General features: G+C 47.3%; 1 protein-coding gene across 2 annotated transcripts in view; it reads left to right on the top strand.

The window, feature by feature from the left end:
* Nucleotides 1-22,131, top strand: part of LOC147116061 (claudin-15-like) — a 102,045-nt gene that overhangs the window by 71,557 nt on the left and 8,357 nt on the right. For both annotated transcript variants that reach the window (XM_085990769.1, XM_085990770.1), the window contains one exon: nt 15,584-15,748. In XM_085990769.1, coding sequence (XP_085846895.1) covers nt 15,584-15,748 — 165 coding nt within the window. The remainder of the gene's footprint in view (nt 1-15,583; nt 15,749-22,131) is intronic.

Below are 22,131 nucleotides of genomic sequence, written 5' to 3'. Positions count from 1 at the left end.
GCCAGCACCTCCGTCCCCGGCCTCCTGATCCCCCCCGGGCAGTGCCGGCTGTGTCCCGAGAGCCCGGCACTTCTCCTCGGTGCCGGGCTCTTTTGCCAGCACTCGCGATCGCTCATCGCGCTGGTGCAGGCCCCTCCCCCTTAAGAAGCGGAGGAAGGCCTGCAGTACTGCAGCGCGCCGTGCCGCGGTGTGTGGCGCTGCAGCACTTTGCGCTGCGATAATCAGTTTCAGCGCCCTAAGAGGGACGCGGGGCGCCTCGAGCAGCGCCCCGCGTCCCTCTTGGGGCGTCCAAGATGAATTTCCGGTGGTCACAACTGATCCGATCGCAGCGGTAATTCCGGCGCCCAGGCAAGCTGGGCGCCCCGTTTGCGGCTCCACCGAATTTCTCCCCCATAAGATCACCTCTCATTCTTCTAAACTCCAATGAGTATAGGCCCAACCTGCTCAACCTTTCTTCATAAGACAACCCCTTCATCTCCGGAATCAACCTCGTGAACCTTCTCTGAACAGCCCCCATTCTGAGGGGGCTTGACAGAATGTGGTAAACCACTGTATTGTATATTGCCACCTCTGGGTGGCGCTGTGTATGGAGGCATGCCTCAGCTGACTCCACCCACCACTGTGTGGGTTTCGTTCAGACTTGTTCAGTCACTCACGAAGAAGCATGGTCTCTTCTTAGCTAATAAAAGCCTTATTCATCTCTTCTTTCGACTCATCATCTCTTCTTCGACTCATCACCTTTTATGAAGTAATTGATAAGCGTATCAATTTTATTAGCTAAAAGTTAAATGGCGACACCTGAGGAGCAACAACAGCAACGGATACAGCAGACATTGCTGAGAGCCCTCAGACCACCACGCCTGGACCTCGACCCTCAAGATGTGGGTGCATCAGCCAAGTTTGAACACTGGCTGAGCTGCTTTGAATCCTTCCTCGCAATCTCACAGGTTACAGAGGAGGATCACAAACTGAAAATTTTGACCGCCCAGGTGAGCCATCAAGTATATATGCTAATCCGGGACTCTAATACGTACGTGGCGGCCCTCGAGCTACTAAAAGGGCAATATACGCGCCCAGTGAACACAATTTACGCCCGACACCTCTTGGGATCCCGCAGGCAGCAACCGGGAGAATCGGTAGGGGCATTTGCACGGGCGCTACTGGCACTCTGCAGAGACTGCGATTGTAAAGCGGTAACGGCTGTGGAGCACGCGCAGGGACTCGCCTGTGATGCCTTCGTCAGGGGCCTCCAGTCAGACCACACCCGGCAGAGACTGCTAGAAAGCAAGGAACCCGACCTGAAGACGGCCATTGCCCTTGCGCTCTCGTTAGAGGAGGCCCACCGAAACCTCGAGGCATACCCCCGTAACGGCGCCGAGACATGGCAATCGAAACCGTGGGACACGGGACCGCCGCCCCCGGCACCAACCGCTGCAGCGACCCAACCGAGACAGCAGCCTCCGGTAAGAACTGCTTCGATGCCCAGTAACCAGGCCCAAAAATGCTATTTCTGTGGCCAGTTAAAACATCCCAGAGCGCACTGCCCAGCTAAGACAGCTACCTGCTCGGGCTGCGGGAAGAAAGGCCATTACGCTAACGCCTGCAAGGGGAAGCCAGCCAGCAGCGCAGCGTGCGGGCCGTGGGAGCAGCCATCTTATCCGCCATTTTGTGTACCCCCGGCCGCATGGCATCCGCCGCCATCGTATCCAACGCACTCAACCGCCATTTCGTCACCGGAACCGACCACCGTCTCGGCGGATGACTATAGTGACTCACTAAGCCACATACTGGCCTCCGTGACGCTGGATCAAGGCCACCCTCACCATCTATCCAGCTCCATGATGGATATCGCGGTAAACGGCCGCGCCACCAGTTGCCTGATCGACAGCGGGAGCACAGAGAGTTTCGTCCACCCCGACACGGTACGTAGCCACTCCCTCACGATTCTGCCAACGCACCATCGCATTTCTATGGCGTCCAAGTCCCAGTCAATGGACATCAGCGGCTACTGTGTGGTGACCCTGTCAGTAGGGGGCACTGAATATCAAAAATTTAAACTGCTAGTCCTGCCCCGTCTTTGCGCTGCCGTCCTGCTAGGGTTGGATTTTCAGTGCCACCTTAAGAGTGTCACACTAGCATACGGTGGACCCCTCCCCCCACTCACAGTCTGCAACCAACAACTTTTAAATCGCCCGCTGCAAACCACCTGCAGCCTTTCCACATTAAAAGTCCCCCCCCCTCCCCTGTTCGCTAACCTCACCCGCGACTGTAAACCCATCGCTACCAAAAGCAGGCGGTACAGTGCCGGGGACAGAGCTTTTATCAGCTCTGAGGTGGAGCGGCTCTTGAAGGAGGGCATTATCGAAGGTAGCACTAGCCCCTGGCGAGCCCAGGTTGTAGTCGTTAAAACCACTGCAAAACGCCGCATGGTAATCGACTACAGCCAAACCATAAACCGGTACACCCAGCTGGACGCGTACCCCCTCCCTCGCATATCTGATATGGTCAATCAGATTGCGCAATACAAAGTATTCTCCACCATCGACCTTAAGTCAGCGTACCACCAGCTGCCCATCCGCCATGAGGACCGCCAGTATACTGCCTTCGAGGCAAACGGCCGCCTCTACCACTTCCTTAGGGTCCCCTTCGGCGTCACCAATGGGGTTTCGGTCTTCCAAAGGGAGATGGACCGAATGGTTGACCAGAACGCGCTGCGGGCAACCTTCCCCTATTTGGATAACGTCACCATCTGCGGCCACGACCAGCAGGACCACGACGTTAATCTAGCAAATTTCCTCCGTACGGCCCAACGGCTGAACCTAACGTACAATAAGGAAAAATGTATGTTTCACACCAAGCGCCTGGCCATCCTCGGCTGCGTGGTGGAGAACGGAGTCATCGGGCCCGACCCCGACAGAATGCGCCCCCTAATGGAACTACCCCTTCCCCACTGCCAAAAAGCACTGAAGAGATGCCTGGGGTTTTTCTCCTACTACGCCCAGTGGGTGCCCCTCTATGCAGACAAAGCCAGGCCCCTCATCAAAGCCACCTCCTTCCCCCTGACACCAGAGGCGTGTGCAGCCTTCACTCTTATCAAGAACGATATCGCGAAGGCCGCAATGCACGCGGTGGATGAGTCCATCCCCTTCCAAGTGGAGAGCGATGCCTCCGACTTCGCCCTAGCCGCGACCCTTAACCAGGCGGGCAGACCCGTGGCCTTTTTCTCAAGGACCCTCCAGGGCCCCGAGACGAGACACTCCTCCGTCGAAAAGGAGGCCCAGGCTATTGTAGAAGCGGTGCGTCACTGGAGGCATTACCTGGCCGGGAAACGATTTACCCTGCTCACTGACCAGCGTTCAGTAGCTTTTATGTTTAATAATAAGCAGAGGGGTAAAATCAAGAACGACAAGATCTTGAGGTGGAGAATCGAACTCTCCACCTACAATTATGATATCTTGTATCGGCCAGGGAAACTCAATGAGCCCCCAGATGCCCTATCACGTGGTACATGCGCCAACGCGCAGAGTGATAGGCTGCAGTCCCTCCACAATGACCTCTGCCACCCGGGGGTCACCAGGTTTTTCCATTTTATCAAATCCCGTAACCTGCCCTACTCCATCGAGGAGGTCAGGACCATGACCAAGAGCTGCCAAATCTGCGCCGAGTGCAAACCGCACTTCTATAGGCCGGACAGAGCAAGCCTGATCAAGGCCACCCGCCCCTTCGAACGCCTGAGCGTCGATTTTAAAGGGCCCCTCCCCTCCGCTGACCGCAATGTGTACTTCCTCAACATAGTTGATGAGTACTCCCGTTTCCCCTTTGCCATCCCTTGCCCAGACATGACCAGTACCACGGTCATCAAGTGTCTGAATGACATCTTCGCTCTGTTCGGGTTCCCCAGCTATATACATAGCGACAGGGGCTCATCGTTCATGAGCGACGAACTTCGGCAGTACCTGCTAACAAGAGGTATCGCCACGAGCAGGACCACCAGTTACAACCCCCGGGGGAACGGCCAGGTGGAAAGGGAGAACGCGACGGTTTGGAAGGCAGTCCTCTTAGCACTAAAATCTAAGGGCCTTCCGACCTCCCGCTGGCAGGAGGTCCTCCCTGCAGCGCTTCACTCCATTCGGTCACTGCTTTGTACTGCCACTAATGCGACCCCTCATGAGAAAATGTTCGTTTTCCCCCGGAAGTCTACATCGGGAACCTCGCTACCGGCATGGTTGACTTCTCCTGGGCCCGTCCTACTGCGGAGGCACGTGAGGACGCATAAAATGGACCCCCTGGTCGAGCGGGTGCACCTCCTACACGCCAACCCCCAGTATGCCTGGGTGACATACCCAGACGGGCGGGAGGACACGGTCTCCATACGAGATCTCGCACCCTCGGGTACCCCTGAATTACCACCGTTATCCCCCTTACCACTGTTATCCCCCTTACCACTGTTATCCCCCACCACCCCTCCCAACCCAACCCCTGCAGACGGCATGCCAAAGCCCCAGGAATCTTCGCCAACCACCCAGACACCAGACTCGACGTCGGATGCTGCAACACCACCGCCGCCACCACGACGATCAGGACGTCAGACAAGGCCTCCTGATAGACTTAACTTGTAGTACCCTTCACCCCGCCGGACTTCACATTAAACAAGGGGTGAATGTGGTAAACCACTGTATTGTATATTGCCACCTCTGGGTGGCGCTGTGTATGGAGGCATGCCTCAGCTGACTCCACCCACCACTGTGTGGGTTTCGTTCAGACTTGTTCAGTCACTCACGAAGAAGCATGGTCTCTTCTTAGCTAATAAAAGCCTTATTCATCTCTTCTTTCGACTCATCATCTCTTCTTCGACTCATCACCTTTTATGAAGTAATTGATAAGCGTATCACAGGGTAGATGCAGAGAGGATGTTTCCCCTCGTGGGGGAATCTAGAACTAGGGGGCATAATTTCAGAATAAGGGGGCACCCATTTAAAACAGAAATGAGGAGGAATTTCTTCTCTCAGATGGTCGTGAATCTTTGGAATTCTGTTCCCCAGAGAGCTGTGGAGGCTGGGTCATTGAATATATTTAAGGTGGAGATAGAGAGATTTTTGAATGGTAAGGGAGTCAATGGTTATGGGGAGCGGGCAGGGAAGTGGGGTTGAGGCCAAGATCTTATTGAATGGTGGAGCAGGCTCGCGGGGCCAAATGACCTACTCCTGCTCCTACGTCTTATGTTCTTATGATCTAAGATTAATTCCATCTTAGACTTCAGATTTCATCTTTATTTAATTAACCTCTAAGAATCATCCTAATTTTTATGTAAAGACACTGCAGCTCAGTTGATTTATGTAACTGGGACCTGTTTAGAAAGACAATGGCATTTTTAGCAGATATTTCCCAGCAGATTTCTGTCTTACTACAGTCCGGGAAAATGTTTTAAAAAACCAACTTCCAGTTGGCCAAGTTCGCGTACAAGTACTTAACGCACTTTTACTGCATTACTGCATATTCTATTTCTACACAGGGATTAATCATTGATTCATACCGCGCAGTAGGAGGCCATTCAGTCCACCGTGCCTGTGCCGGCTCTTTGACAAAGCTATCCAATCAATCGCACTCCCCCTCTCTTTCCCCATAGCCCAGCAAATGTTTCCTTTTGAAAGCTGTGATTGACTCTGCTTCCACCACCCTATCAGGCAGTGCATTCCAGATCATAACAGCTCGCTGTGTAAAAAAACATTTTTCCTCATCTCCCATCTGGTTCTTTTGCCAATTACCTTAAATCTGTGTTCTCTGGTTAGCGATCCGCCCACCAGTGAAATCAAAGATTAAGAGGGGACCTTATCAAAGTATATAAAATACTAAATGGTACAGAAAAGATAAAACCAGAATATTACTTCAAGGTCAATTAGGTTAGGAGCACCAGAGGAGATAAATTTAAATCTCTGGCAATTTTAGACGGGTATTGGGAAATTTCTTTCTTCAAAGGGTAATAAATGTTTCTAATAATCCTCCAGGTGAGGTTGTAGGCGCAAAGACATTGGAGCATTCAAAAAGCAGTTGGATAGTAGTCAGTGGCGCATTGGGTCTTCTCTCTCACCTTCTTTGAGCACTCTTATGTTCTTTTGTGGATTGTATGACTCTGCTCTGGGTTTGCCTGGCATCTGCCAGATAAACCACTTTGCACTTAGCCATTGCAACAATATGGCAGAACTAGCAGGTTGTGAATTGATGCCCAGAGACACATGGGGCAGCAGGACTGCCGAGTGCCACGGGTGAGATGGTTGTTTCCCACAAGTGGCCTCTGAGCCCTATTATGAGTAACAGCAGATCTTGCCACATCCCTCCTGAGGACAGGACTCTAGGTGTGTGTCTTCATGTCAAACAAAGAGGAAGATGTTCTTCAAATTGGTTGCTTTTGCTTTATCTAGCCTGCATTTTATCTGGATCAGATGCCCATGACTCTCTTGCCCACCGGTATTATATACAGTGTCAGGTATTACTAGGCCTGTTTATCACTAGTGGGCAATATTAATGTTCAGGCAGTAGCAGTAACTAAAGGGCAAAGTCAGTGATCCCATGCTTCCAGTGTTGAACCTCATTCAAAGGGAACATGGGTCAGAGGATTAGCCCTGTCCCTGACCACAGCTTTCTTCAAGTAAGGCACAATGGAGGTAGTGGTGGATCATTGAATTTACCTGCACACTTCACTCTCTGTAAACCATCCTGTAGTGACAGAAAACTCATTCTCCATTAAAATATCTACACATTTGATGTGCATTCATCATATTTGCCAATATACCAAATTGCAGGAGGAATTATATATATAGTTGAACAGGAAAAATTTGCAAGGCTTTGTGTAAAGTCTGTGGGTTGTGCAGTTAATTACGACACAGACTTCAGGAGTAACATACAACAGGACTTTACTATTCGAAGGTCAGGGCGAATCTGCCCTATAAATCATGCCACAGCACTTATATACCGGTGTGGTCACCGTCGGTATTACCGTATAGAGAAGCCAAACAAGTAGTGCCACACCTAAAATAGTTCTCTTAAAGGTGAACGGTTACATACAATAGTCTCTTAAAGGTAGACGGTTACATACACTACAATCCTCCCTTTTTAGCTTACAACATACTATTTCTCATTAACATACATATATTCAACTTTAGGTAAACAATTTACAGATATAGTCTCTGTGGGAAACAGTTCACAGGTTCAGTCTCTGTGGGAACAGTGTATAGATTCAGTCTCTAGTCTTGACTCGGTCCGAACAACATCGCTGTGGTGTAGCCGGTTCACATTGCTAGCGTGACTCCTCCACTAGTCTTCCCCTTGACGTAACAGCTTGAACTCCCGTCCTGCTGAACCAGCAATGCTGACTTTTACAAACAGCTGTATTGCCTTGGTAATTTTCCTTACTTTCCAACTGATTTATCTCCCTTTGTAGGGCCCACGTGCATGATCTGGTAGGAGTGATAATGATTTTGATGGTTATCATCTTCTGCTTCTTTTTCTTTTCTGCTTCTTGGAGACTCTCGGGGCTCCCTTATCAGGTGCCAGCTGTAGCGCCACCATCTCTCTATGTTCCTTAGACTTTAAGTGCTTCATCCTGATTTCTGCACTTTGGGAGTTTTCATCACAAGCTGGGCAGACCAGATCCTCGTAATATTCAGTGTCACTCAACAGGTCATGGTAATATTCGGTGTCGTCCTGAGCTAGTCTAGCGAGAGGGCCTGCTACTTCTTCCGTACCCAACTGGACGTTAGCCAACTGTTGTTTCCTCCCTAGACATCTTTCCTGAAGAGACTTCTTCATGCGTTCATATTCATCCCGCTCTTCCTGGGTTTCCTGCAAATCCTTCACTAATGACCTCGTTTGTGATTTCAATACTTCCCCTTCCCTCGGGGATTGATTGATCAGGCTATTCAATCCTTCTACTGGAGCAGCTGTTTCAACATTCTGCTGTTCACATTGACGTGATTCAGCGTACTTTTGGCATCCCTGTAAAATCTGTGTTGCAACCTCAGCTATTTCCATAACTTTTGAGAACTCCGAACTCCTTCCCTTTGAAGATTGAAGCTCGTGTTCAGATTGTTCCCATTGTAGAGTCTTGTCCTTCAGCATATGAAGGAGTTGGCTGACCGTTAACTCTTCCACGGGAACACTGTGGGTCAGAGTCTTCTCCATTTCATCCACCTTTTCCTCCAATGCTTTCACCTTCTTTTCCTCTTGTACTTTGGCTTCCAGCGCTCGGAGAAGTTGCGCCTTGATGCTCTCTAGCTCATGTTCAGAGGCCATTCTTACAGTCTCTGTGTTTCTTACAGTTCCCTTTTCTTCCACTGAACGGATTCCCAGTTGAATCTGTTCTTCAAGTTGTTGAATCTCGGTCATTGCCGCCCCATATTTGTCTTGGGTTTCCTTTAATATTTTTATGAGTTCTTGTACATCTTGTCTTTTAGGTTCTGCCATGTCTTTCACCTCTAATTTCTCATCTATGGATGGAACTTCTACCGATGAGTCTGTCTTGGCCTTGAGCTCATCAAGAATTTCCTGCAGCCTTTGGACTTCTTGCTCATGTTCAACCTTCAGTTGCTCATATGCTTCCACTGAAACTAGCTTTTCGGAGGTTGCCGAGTTAACCCCTTCCAGAATTGTAGCCTGGGCCTGTTCATACTGTTCTTTCAACTTCTCACACTCTGCTTGTAAGGAGTCGTAGAGAAGAACTGGAATAAAATCCTGGCTTCCTGAAGATTCCTCTTCATTTGCTTCTTCCTGCAAATATTCTAACTCCTGAACAGCATAAGGGAGATGTGATCGGTAATTGGTCACGATGGCTCTATGGTCGCTCTCTGCTTGAGCTAGCTGCTTCTGTTGTCTTTCCAGATTCTCCCATTCGGTGTCATAGAACTTTTTCATTGTTTTCATCTCTTGTACGAGACGGTAACTCAATTGTTCTAATTGTTGTCGTAATTTGAAATAAGTTTGAGTCCGAGCTCGGTGTTCTTCCGTCATGGATATGTCCGTAACTTGAACAGGCTCAGAATTTTCTGTCGAACTAGGTTGTCGTTGTTCGGTGGAGTTCTGTTCTGAAACTTTGTTCTTCTCTGGAGCATAAGCCTTTATGCATGCCTTCGTTTTTCCAACCTTCGTCGGCAAGTCCATTTCAGCCTTGTCTTTCATATTTGGGTTGGTCTTATTGTCATCCGTTTCAGAATCTGAGCTGATTGTCTGCACCGAGTCCTCACTCGTTATGGCTTTTAGATAGTGCCATTCCATGTCTATTTTCTTGATCCACTCCCGTCCTAGAAGTGGTGGTCCTCCCTCATGTAGTACGTATAAGTTCATTCTTGGGTGTTCTTTACCCCTATCTCTCACTTTGACTCTTATCTTTCCCATGGGGTATACTTTATGCCCCGTGTATGTCTGCAATACGAACTTGGTATCTCTTAAGGGTATATGTGAGAATAGCCGGTGGTAATCCCTTCGATTTATGACTGATAGAGCTGATCCAGTGTCCAACTCCATTTTTACTTGGATTCCAGCTATTTTTAGCATGACCCAGATAGTTTCTAGGTCAGCTTCCTTACTCACATTGTGAATTCTCAGACTACCCAGCTCCTGGCCGTTTGGGTCTGAGTCTGAATTCTGTTCGTCTGAACTCTTCTCAGCCACCTTGTGTACCTTGTTGTACTTTTCCTGTGATGGCTTCCTTTGGTTGTTGGTCCTTTGGTTGTTGGTCTTCTTCCCTGACCGGCATACCTTAGCTATGTGACCCAGTTTGCCACATTTCCTACATTCCTGGTTCTTAAACCAGCATTGGTTCTGGTCGTGTGTTGTCTTCCCACAACGATAGCATTTTGTTGTTGTCGAGGTAATTTGATCCATACTTAGTGCTGCTGTCTTTAGCTGCATTTCCGCAGTTCCCTTCGCTGCGGCTTCGTGCGATGCTGCAATAAGGACAGCCCTGTCAAGTGTAAGGTCGTTCTCTTCGAGTAGTCGCTTTTGCGTTCCTTCCTTTGCCAACCCACACACGAACTTGTCTCGCAATGCCTCTGTCAGATTCCCTCCAAACTGGCAGTATTTCGCTAGTCTACGCAGTTCGACCAAGTATTCTGCGTTGCTTTCGTCTTTCCGTTGCGTTCTCGCATAGAATTTGAATCGTTCCGCCAACATCAACGGTGTAGGGTTCAAGTGGTCCTTCAGGACAGCCACAATATCATCGAAAGTCTGATCCGCCGGTTTAGCTGGTGCTAGTAGATGCTTCAAGAGCCCGTATGTCTTTGCGCCCATCGAGTTCAGCAAGGTTATAGCTTTGTCATCTTCTTCTATTTTATTGGCCTCACAATAGATCTCAATGCGTTCCACGTACGTGGCCCAGTCTTCTACCTCGGAATTAAAATCGTTGATGTTACCACGCTTAGGCATCGTCCTCTCTTTGGGAACAACACAAGTATTTCTTTAAATTATTATTTCTTTTTTTTTCTAAGATGGCGGTTTTCCCGCGAAAATGGCGGTTTCCCGCTCTTATCTTCTCTCCCCGCCCACTTCAATGGCGGTTTCCCGCTTCTGTCTTCTTCCCCACCTAATGGCGGCTTCCCGCGTTCCTTCCCTGGCGGGAGGGGTACACTTTCCCCACGGGCGACGGCCGCTGGCTTTCAGGTTCACAGCCTGCGCGTCGGCTTCAAGGCTTTCCCTTTTTTTTTTTAATTTTATGGCAGGGCGACCGGCTCTGGGTACCCTGTTGACGGCGAACAGGTTCAGCCGCTGGGCTGGCTCTCGCACAGTTCCCCTTGCTCGGCTCTGTCTCTCTCCCGCTCGCTCGGCTCTACCGGCGCTGGGTACACCCCGTTGACGGAGGACAGTTCAGCCGCTGGACTGGCTCTCGCACAGTTCCCCTTGCTCGGCTCTGCCTCTCTCCCGCTCGCTCGGCTCTACCGGCGCTGGTTACACCCCGTTGACGGAGGACAGTTCAGCCGCTGGACTGGCTCTCGCGCAGTCTCTCTTGGTCGGCTCTGCCTCTCCCGCTCGCTCGGACCCCAATTGCGCCTCCCAGCCCTCTCGCAGTCCGGTGCTTCTCTCCCCGGCTGCGGCTGAGTTTCTCTCTTCCCGCGCCTACGCTCCCGGTCGCAGCGCTTCGTGGCTTCGGTCACCGCCCGGCTTTTCCCGCCGGTCGCGGTCTCTCACGACGCCGTTGGACCCGACTTTTTGTCCGGCTCCTTTTCCCCCTCGACCGTGGTCGAGTGCCCAGCCCTTATCCTCCGGCTATTCTTTTCACTTTCCCTTACTCACAGTCACCGTGGCAGAAGGGACAGTCAGTGCCTGTTGCTGATGGAAGTTTTTGTCGCTAAAGTCTTCCTCCTTTCTATTGCTGCAGCCTTGAGTTTTCTCCCAGCCGAATGACGAGGGCGGTTGCCTCTTTTCGACGCTCTTTCGTTGCTTGAAAATATTGTTGCCGCAGGGTACGATCGGACTCGTCGCCACTGTAAAGTCTGTGGGTTGTGCAGTTAATTACGACACAGACTTCAGGAGTAACATACAACAGGACTTTACTATTCGAAGGTCAGGGCGAATCTGCCCTATAAATCATGCCACAGCACTTATATACCGGTGTGGTCACCGTCGGTATTACCGTATACAGAAGCCAAACAAGTAGTGCCACACCTAAAATAGTTCTCTTAAAGGTGAACGGTTACATACAATAGTCTCTTAAAGGTAGACGGTTACATACACTACACTTTGAGAAATGAGTGGGGCGGGGAGTGGGACAAATTGGATATCTTTTCCAAAGAGCCAGTGCAGGTATGTTGGGCCAAATGGCCTCCTTCTTTGCTGTAAATCTATGATTCTATGACTTGTTTAATCCCAACATGTGTCAAACTCCAGAGCATTCCAAATTCAGTGTTTAAACTCAGAAGTAAAACCAGGTGCAGTGTGGATTTACCCAGTGCTGGCGTTTTAGGGAAAATTACAGATGTGAATTTTTCCTAGTTGTTCCAGGAAGTTACCCAACCAGAAATTCCCCCATTAATGAAGCCTATCCCCTAAGGAAATATTCATTGTAGACTCAGAAGTCTATTGGAGAACTCAATTCGGTCAGATGCCCAAAAGCAGAATTATGAGATTTTGACCTTATTAGTTGAAGTATTGGTCAAAAGCTTGTGGAGTATCTAGCTGATTAGCAAACAATAACTAGTATATGTAAATGGTTGGCACACTCTTTCTGTGACCTCACCATATATCTACTGTTGTGTGGTCTCCTCAAATGCTGCCAAGGAGGCTCCCGGAATATGAGAACTGATTTTACAAAACTTTGAAGGATACAGATTGAAGACGTTGGGGTAGATTTTAAACTTGGCGCTCTGGTCGTAAAACTGCTGTTGCAGATTGGCCGCCTGTTATAGGATCCGCCCGGTTTTCATTACCATTGATTTCTATGGAAATGAAAATCGGGGGATGGGGAGGTGCGGCGGGGGAGGTGTTTCTGTAAGAAACGGGACTACGCCAGTTGAAAATCTACACGATCGAGTCAAAACTTCACTGAGAGCAATTATGTCCTGAAAATTGAGGCTTGATCATGGAGACGGGTAAAAGATTCGCCCACCTGGTTTGGTGTCTTGTTTATATGAATTATTAAGCCATCAGGAAAATGACCAAAAAAGCTCACTAAGCTGATAAATGTCAGTCATTCTACAGGTGCAGTTTTATTGGATAATCTAAACCCCTCCCACAAGAGTAAGTCAAAGATAATTTTTATTGTCAGAAGGAAGTAGTTTGATGCCATTTCTGAATGAAACTAGGAAACAAAATCATCTTTCTTGTCAATTCTGGTCAACTGAATTATTTATTGTTTCATAAATCATAATTTATGGTTCTGGAAAAAGCAACAAAAAGAAACAGATTTCTTTATGGTCGACTCCTGTTTCAGTGACGGTATCTTACTTCCAAAATAATCTCGTTAAAAAATATATTATTGGCCTACTGACTACAATTTCTCATCATTTACGGGGAGTATTTGTAAAATAGTGTGTATGACGCATGCTTGTATGTGTACGTGTGTATTATATGTGGTCATGTGTGTATGCGGGTGTTGGGATGAGACTTAATTGAAAAACACTGCTAGTTTGATTATAAATGAATATCAAAGTCCATCTGTAATAACAGAGCTGGGACAGTGCGTGTTATTGCTGATAAATTACCAGCTGATTACAAAAAACAGCAAATAACATCAGAAAATGCTGGAAACACTCAGCAGGTCAGGCAGCATCGAGGGGAGAGAAACAGGGGACCCGACTCGAAAAGTTGACTCTATTTCTCGCTCCTCAATGCTGCCTGACCTGCTGAGTGTTTCCAGCATTTTCTGTTGTTATTTCAGATTTCCGGCATCCGCAGTATTTTGCTATTGTACAAAAAACAGAAGATAGTCAACTGACAAAAATATGTGGTCGTACTTCTGCACTTGTACAGTGACTATTTCAGTGGCATGAGTGTGTCTGCTGCCGGCTCCATTATACATTTATTATTGAAGGGTCCATGCCCGAAGTGGAAGACCACCACCAAGGTTGAAAAAAGTAGGAAAGAGGATGAGATCGCTGAAGAAATAGTGGTCAGATGACGCCAAGCTTACATTTTAGATTACAGGAGGATGGGAAGACTGAAGGAATTCCACAATTTTGAGTTCCTAGAAAAAATGAGTCAGAGTAGGAGATATAAGAATATAATAGTCAAGGATGAGTAAAGGTCATTTGATGCATTGAACCTCATCTATCCATTACTCACCCATTACTGTCCACTGTATTTTGACCACCAACACCACTAATATCTTTGACTCCATTACAACCCCCAGTTTTTATTACCCTTTGAGTAAGGACATTGGGCATGAAATAAACCTTGGGCAGTAGCGCAAAGTGGGCGGTAACGAATCAGCAGCCCGCTTTACATTCCGCCCAATTTTCTTTTCCATGACGGAGATTAAAACGGGCTGCAGATTCGCTATTGCCCATGTTATGCTACCTCCCAAGTCAAATTTTGCCTACATTCATTGTAGGATCTGTTTTAAATTTACTCATTTCAACTTCTGACTTCCAATCCTACAGAGGGATGTGCGGCTATGGAATGCACTAAGAATCAGTAGTTGAGGCAGAGACGATGTGAGCTTTTAAGAATAGGTTAGACAGGTGGTTGAAGGAAAGGGGATAAAGGGATATGGGAACAGGGCAAGTGCATGGGAGTCGGACCACTGCTCGTGTGGAGGATAAACACCAACACAGACTGGTTGGGCCAAGCGGCCTGTTTCTATGACCTGAGTTAGGTCTTCACATTGGATTTACAGTGAGGATATGAGAAGGAAGACAGACAGACAGACAAAGAGAGACAGAGAAGTAGAGAGATAAACACACTGAAAGAGAGTGTATGAGGTGGTATTTGGTTTTTAGGAAAAACAACATTTAGAGAAACAATGACCATTGTAACATTGATTATACAACGACTATAAGGGATGATTCCACAATCCTGCACTCACAGTTAGGAGATGGTCGCACTCAACATGAGCATGGGTGGTGATTATAAGCTACACTGTAGAGTGGTCTCCAATTCATTCTTCCTTTGTATGTGGCTTCCCACAGGGAGCATGAGATCATGGTGTCACCGCTGATGTGAGCAGCTCAGGTTTTGAGACTGTGAAGGGAAGCGTGAGGACTCAAATTGGAATATTCCCAATCATTACTGGACTTCGGTGTCCAGATTACCGAAGTCTGAGGTTTCTTAAAATGTGGGTCTCGGGACACCCTGCTCTCTCAAGGTTCACCCTGTATTCAGCAGGTTTCATTATTGTACTCCAACATGTTTAAAATCTCACTATCTCATACCCAGTCAGAAGGATCAAGAGCTTTATTTTGTTTGGGGGAGGGGGATTATTTTGATGTTTATCAAGCATTGAGGAATGGGACACTTTCCCATTTCTGGCACTTACGCCAGTTTCTACCGATCGACCATCGTACTTTCAACGGAAGGTCGATGGATACCCGGGATATATGCATCGATGAGATTAATGCCAATTTTACAGCGGCTGATCGGGAGACCCACCTCCCCTCCGCCCCAACCTACTCACCGAGGAGATTCCTGGTGGTCGTGTCAGTGTGGCAAGACAGGCGGAACACGGCCGGATTCAGAGTAAACGTTTCATATTCTGCCCAACAAGCCTCAGAGGAGCAGTCCCTATCGCACCAATGTGGCACTTCCACTTTTCACATCAGTCACCCTTGTGGCGTCTCTGAGATTGCGAACTAAAGTGGCAAACTCAAGTGCTGTGGCCACTTGAAAATTGGTTGCGGTTGTCTAAACTCTTCACATAGGATTCCTACAGCCAGCAGAGAGGACAGACCTCGATTGCTTCAATATGGGCTGGATTAGGTAGCTGGGGAGGGGAAAAGGAAGTTCTCTTAGAGCACAGTAAAAAAAACACTGCTTATACCGACTTTCAGAACTCTTCATGCACGCTGAGGTGGCTGGTGTGGAGGAGCTGTCCCGGTGGCTGTTTCTACACCAGTCCTGGCTCCCTCTTGTGCCAGCACTAAAATGTTTTCTTTCCTTGCAGCTTATATCCAAGCATGCCGTGCTCTGATGATCATCTCCATCATTCTGGGAGTTATCGCCTTGCTGATGGCTCTGTTTGGCCTGAAATGCACCAGTATTGGGAGCATGGATGAGCTGGTAAAAGGAAAGATTGCCCTTGCTGGTGGGCTTGTCTTCATTCTATCAGGTTAGTAAAATGACAAGGGCTTTCAAAGTAATGGGTTAACCAGTTAAATGGCGAATTGCATACTGAACAAATGGGCCAACCAGTCCATGGCTAACAATACTTTTCAAGTGGCACTAAAAGGTTGATTTGACACAGAGCCTCACGCGCTGGGAACACATAAGAAAATTACAGAAGGGCTTGCCCATACTGGAAAATCATGCGTTGTGGAGCTGAAACTTCCTGGCATGTGCTGCAGGCCAGCGAGACAGGAGCACACACTTGTAAAATAATTTGTATAGTGCCTTTCATGTTGGTTGAGGGGTAAATATTGACCAAGAACTCCCCTGCTCTCCTTTGAAATAATGCCATGGGATTGCTTACATCCTCCTGAGAGGGCAGACTTGGTTTAATGTCTCATCCCAAAGACGGCACCTCCGACAGTGCAGCACTCCCTCAGTACTGCATTGGAGTGTCAGCTGGATTTTGTGCTCAAGTCTCTGGATTAGGATCATCCCTTAACTTCAGAATACGAAACTGAGTGCTTCTGTGACAGTTGTCTGTAGAGGTAAACAACAGAACACATTAAAAGATATACGAGTCACATTAGGTCCTGCAGATAACAAGTAAATTACTAGTTATAATTGAAATGATAGCTTGGTGACAAAAATACTGATATCACAAGCAAGATTTCCTGAGTGTTTCATTTTGAAACCTGGTTAAAAATTATAGGGAGAGTCACGCCCTTTGGGGCACTAACTTCGATCGGGGGGCTACTTTTAGCACCCTGAAAAAATTAGCACCCCCGCGGCCAAAATTCATCAGTAGCACCCCAAAAGGGAAGCGGGGTGCTACTGGAAGCGCCCCACCTCCCTCTTGGGGTGCTGCGAGGGAATATCGTGGAACTACGTGGGACTGCAGCACATCGCGCCAATGTACTGCAGGCCTTCCTCCCCTTCTTAAAGGGAAGGGGACTGGCGCAGCACATCCCCGGGCCCAGCTGGGCCACCAGGGATTGGAGTGCCGGTAAAAGAGCCCGGCACTCAAGAGAAGTGCCGGGCTCACGGTGTGTATCCAGCACTCCGCGGGAGGGGGGCGGGGTCAGGAGACCGGGAATGGCAACGGGGGCAGGTGCTGGCAGGGGGCCAGCAACAAAAATGGCCGCCCGGCACCTCGCCTTTAATTAGCGCCGCCCCAGCGTCTGGCGGTAAGTCGGGGCACTACTGAAGATCGCGGGATGCTAATGGTTACCGTCGCCGCAAACCTCCCGCTGAATTTCGCGGGAAGCATTGGCCGCGCCGCACCCGGGCACTATTTGCTTTGCGCCCCATTAGTGCCCTCTTAGGGTGCTAATGGGAGGCGCAAAGCAACCAAAGTTTTCCCCCATAGAATCATAAAATCATGCAGCACAGAAGGAGGCCATTCGGCCCATCGTGTCTGTTTGAAAGAGCTATCCAATTAGTCCCACTCCCCTGCACTTTCCCCATAGCCCTGCAAATTTCTCCTTTTCAAGTATATATCCAATTCCCTTTAGAAAGTTACTATTGAACCTGCTTCCACCACCCTTTCAGGCAGTGCATTCCAGATCATAAAAGTTGCCATTAGCCACTAACAGCAACTGTGTCCCAAGTGCCAATCGATAGTTGGATTCAAGTTTTGACTCTTTGCAGTGCATGCTCATTTTAAACTGCTGGCCACTCCATCTGAGTGACAACTGATACAGAGGCTGTGATCAAAGACAGTCGTTAGTTCCTTCAGGGAGTACACTGACATCTGCATTGGATGTTTCACTTAACATTAACATCAGCTTCCATACGGATGTAGCCTGAACTGATTTTTCATCGCTAGGGATAAACTTAACTATTTCATAGCTCATATTTTTTATTAGTCATGTGATGCCTTGGGGTAGAAATCGGTACGCGTTGCACCTATTTTTCGGGCGTAGAATGGGCGTAAAGCATACCAATTTGGCAGTGGGACGGCCTGCGCCTAATCCGTGCCAGTGTTGGTCCCACTGCTAATAGTCTGGACCATATTATAAGCATCCTGGGTGGATGCTTAAAACATGTGTTAGGCCCCTTAAATGTGTCGACGAGGGGACAAGCGTCTGTATAAGGACCCCTTTTATAAAATGAGTTATTGATGAGAGGGCCAGATATCGGACTTGCTCCTTTCAAGATCCTTCAGCAGCTGCCAACGAAAGGTAAGTATTGAATGTTCTTTGGGGCCAGGAGCAGGAGTGCCGGATTCCTAGAGATTTCTCCAAAGTGTGCTCCCTTTGAGTGCAGTAGCCTTGCTGAGACTAAGGGATTGGTGAATTTACCATGTTGTACAGATCATTACCTGTCGCCAAGATAATAAGCATATAAGAACATAAGAAATAGGAGCAGGAGTAGGCCATTTGGCCCCTCGAGCCTGCTCTGCCATTCAATAAGGTCATGGCTGATCTTCTACCTCAACTCCACTTTCCTGCACTATCCCCATATCCCTTGATTCCCTTAATATCCAGAAATCTATCGATCTCTGTCTTGAATATACTCAACGACTGAGCCTCCACAGCCCTCTGGGGTAGAGAATTCCAAACATTCACCACCCTCTGAGTGAAGAAATTTCTCCTCATCTCAGTCCTAAATTGCCGACCCCTTATTCTGAGACTGTGACCCTTGGTTCTAGACTCCCCAGCCAGGGGAAACATCCTCCCTGCATCTACCCTGTCAAGCCCTGTAAGAATTTTGTATGTTTCAATGAGATCACCTCTCATTCTTCTAAACTCCAGAGAATATAGGGCTAGTCTGCTCAATCTCTCCTCATAGGGTAATTCCCCCCCCCCCCCCATCCCAGGAATCAGTCTGGTGAACCTTTGTTGCACTCCCTCTATAGCAAGTATATCCTTCCTTAGGTAAGGAGACCAAAACTGTACACAATACTCCAGGTGTGGCCTCACCAGGGCCCTATAAAATTGCAGTAAGATGTCTTTACTCTTATAGAAATATAGAAACATAGAAGATAGGAGCAGGAGTAGGCCATTCGGCCTCTCGAGCCTGTTCCGCCATTTAATGAGATCATGGCTGATCATCCAAATTCAGTACCCTGTTCCTGCTTTCTCCCCATATCCCTTGATCCCTTTAGCCTTAAGAAATATATCTAACTCCTTCTTGAATATATATTTAATGAATTGACCTCAACTGTCTTCTGTGGTAGAGAATTCCACAGGTTCACCACTCTCTGGGTGAAGAAATTCCTCCTCATCTCAGTCCTAAATGGCTTACCCTTTATCCTTAGACTGTGACCCATGGTTCTGGACTCCCTGACCATCGGGAACATCCTTCCTGCATCTAGTCTGTCCAGTCCTGCCAGAATTTTATAAGTTTCAATGAGATCCCCTCTCCTTCTTCTAAACTCTAGCGAATATAAGCCTAATCAACCCAATCTCTCTTCATACGTCATTCCTGCCATCCCTTGTATCAGTCTGGTGAATCCTCGCTGCACTCCCTCCATGGCTAGAACATCCTTCCTCAGATAAGGCGACCAAAACTGCACACAATACTCAAGGTGTGGTCTCACCAAGGCCCTGTACAACTGCAGCAAGACATCCTTGTTCCTGTACTCGAACCCTCTCACTACGAAGGCCAACATACCATTTGCCTTCTTAACCGCCTGCTGCACCTGCATGCTTACCTTCAGTGACTGGTGCACAAGGACACCCAGGTCTCGTTGCACTTCCCCTTTTCCCAATCTATTGCTGTTCAGATAATAAGCTGCCTTCCTGTTTTTGCCACCAAAGTGGATAACCTTGCATTTATCCACATTATACTGCATCTGCCATGCATCTGCCCAATGACTCAACCTGTCCAAATCATACTGGAGTTTATCGGCAGCCTCCTCACAGCACACACGCCCACCCAGCTTTGTGTCGTCTGCAAACTTGGAGATATTACATCTAGTTCCTTCGTCTAGATCATTAATATATATTGTGAATAGCTGGGGTCCTAGGACCGATCCCTGCAGTACCCCCTAGTCACTGCCTGCCACTCGGAAAAAGACCCATTTATTCCAACTCTTTGCTTCCTGTCTGCCAACCACTTCTCTATCCAAGTCAGTACCTTACCCCCAATCCCATGTGCTTTAACTTTGCATGCTAATCTCTTATGTGGGACCTTATCGAAAGCCTTCTGAAAGTCCAAATACACCACATCCACTGGTTCTCCCTTATCTATTTTACCAGTTACATCCTCAAAAAATTCCAGTAGATTAGTCAAGCATGATTTACCTTTTGTAAATCCATGTTGACTTTGTCCGATCCTGTCACTGTTTTCCAAGTGCTCTGCTATTACATCTTTTATAATGGACTCTAGCATTTTCCCCACTACCGATGTCAGGCTTACAGGTCTATAATTCCCCGTTTTCTCTCTACCACCTCTTTTAAATAGTGGGGTTACATTAGCTACCATCCAATCCATTGGAACTGTTCCAGAGTCTATACTCAAATCCTCTTGTAATAAAGGCCAACATACCATTTGCTTTCTTAATTGCTTGCTGTACCTACATGTTAACTTTCAATGATTCATGTACAAGGACACCCTGGTCCCGCTGAACACCAACATTTCCCAATCTCTCACCATTTAAAAAATACTCTGCTTTTCTATTTTTCCTACCAAAGTGGATGACTTCACATTTCTCCACATTATATTCCATTTGCCATGTTCGTGCCCACTCTCTTAGCCTGTCTATATCCCCTTGAAGCCTCTTTGCATCCTCCTCACAACTTACATTCCCACCCAGCTTTGTATCATCAGCAAACTTGGATATATTACATTTGGTCCCCTTATCCAAATTATTGATATAGATTGTGAATAGCTGAGGCCCAAGCACTGAGCCTTGCGCTACCCCACTAGTTACAGCCTGCCAATCCGAAAATGACCCGTTTATTCCTACTTTCTGTTTTCTATCTGTTAACCAATCCTCAGTCAATAATAGTATATTACCCCCAATCCCATGAGCCCTAATTTTGTTTAATAACCTCTTGTGTAGCTCCTTATCGAATGTCTTCTGAAAATCCAAATACACCACCTCCACTGGTTCCCCTTTATCTATTCTGCTAGTTACAACCTCAAAAAACCCTAACAGATTCGTCAAACCTGATTTCCCTTTCATAAATCCGTGTTGACTCTTCCCAATCCTATTATTATTTTCTAAGTGCCCTGTTACCACGTCCTTAATAATAGATTCTAGGATTTTCCCTACTACTGATGTCAGCCTAACTGGTCCGTAGTTCCCCATTTTCTCTCTCTCTCCTTTCTTAAATAGTGGGTCCAATGCATCCCCTATCTCTATAGCCACCTCTTTCAAAACCCTAGGATGTAGGCCATCGGGTCCATGGGATTTATAAGCTTTCCATCCCATTAATTTCTCCAGTACTATTTTATTACTAATACTAATTTCTTTCAGTTCCTCATTCTCGCTAGACCCTTGGTTCTCCACTATTTCCAGGAGGTTTTTTGTGTCTTCTTCCATGAAGACAGACTCTCATATTCTATTTTCCCTTTCTTCACCAATTTCTTGGTCCTCCTATGCTGAATTCTAAAATCTACCCATTCCTCAGGCTTACTGCTCTTTTTGGCAACATTATAAGCCTTTTCCTTTGATCTAATACTATCTTTAATTTCTCTTGTTAGCCACGGTTGGACTACTTTTCCTGTAGGGTTTTGTGCCTTAAAGGAATGTATATTTGTTGTAAATTTTTTATTAATTCTTTAAATGCTAGCCATTGCTTGTCTACCATCACACCTTTGAATGCAGTTTCCCAATCTACCTTAGTCAACTCGCCCCTCATTCCTACGTAGTTTGCTTTGTTTAGATTTAAGACCCTAGTTTTGGATTTAGCTAAATCACTTTCAAACTTAATATAAAATTGTATCATATTATGCTCACTCTTCCCTAAGGGCCCCTTTACTACAAGGTTATTAATTAACACTTTCTCATTGCACAATACTAGATCTAAAATAGCCACTTTCCTAGTTGGTTCCTCAACATACTGATCTAGAAAACTACCTTGTGTACATTCCATGAATTCATCCTTCACACTATTACTGCAAATCTGGTTTGCCCAGTCTATATTTAGATTAAAGTCCCCCATGATTACTGTATTACCCATGTTACATGCATCTCTAATTTCCTGATTTATACTCTGCCCTACATTACAACTACTGTCTAGGGGCCTATAAACAACTCCCACCAATGTTTTCTGCCCCTTGCTGTTTCTTAGCTCCACCCAAATTGATTCTACTTCTTGATTTTTGGAGCTAAGATCCTTTCTCTCTACTGTCTTTATCCCATCCTTTATTATCAGTGCTACCCCTCCTCCTTTTTCATTTTGCCTATCTCTTCTAAAAGTTAAGTATCCTGGA

The sequence above is a fragment of the Somniosus microcephalus genome, chromosome 6 (genome assembly GCF_052327205.1).
Source record: "Somniosus microcephalus isolate GS21.2 chromosome 6, FLI_Smic_1.0, whole genome shotgun sequence".
Taxonomy (NCBI): Eukaryota; Metazoa; Chordata; class Chondrichthyes; order Squaliformes; family Somniosidae; genus Somniosus; species Somniosus microcephalus.
Note: the sequence above shows the minus strand (reverse complement) of the source record. Positions and strands in the feature narration are given on the sequence as shown.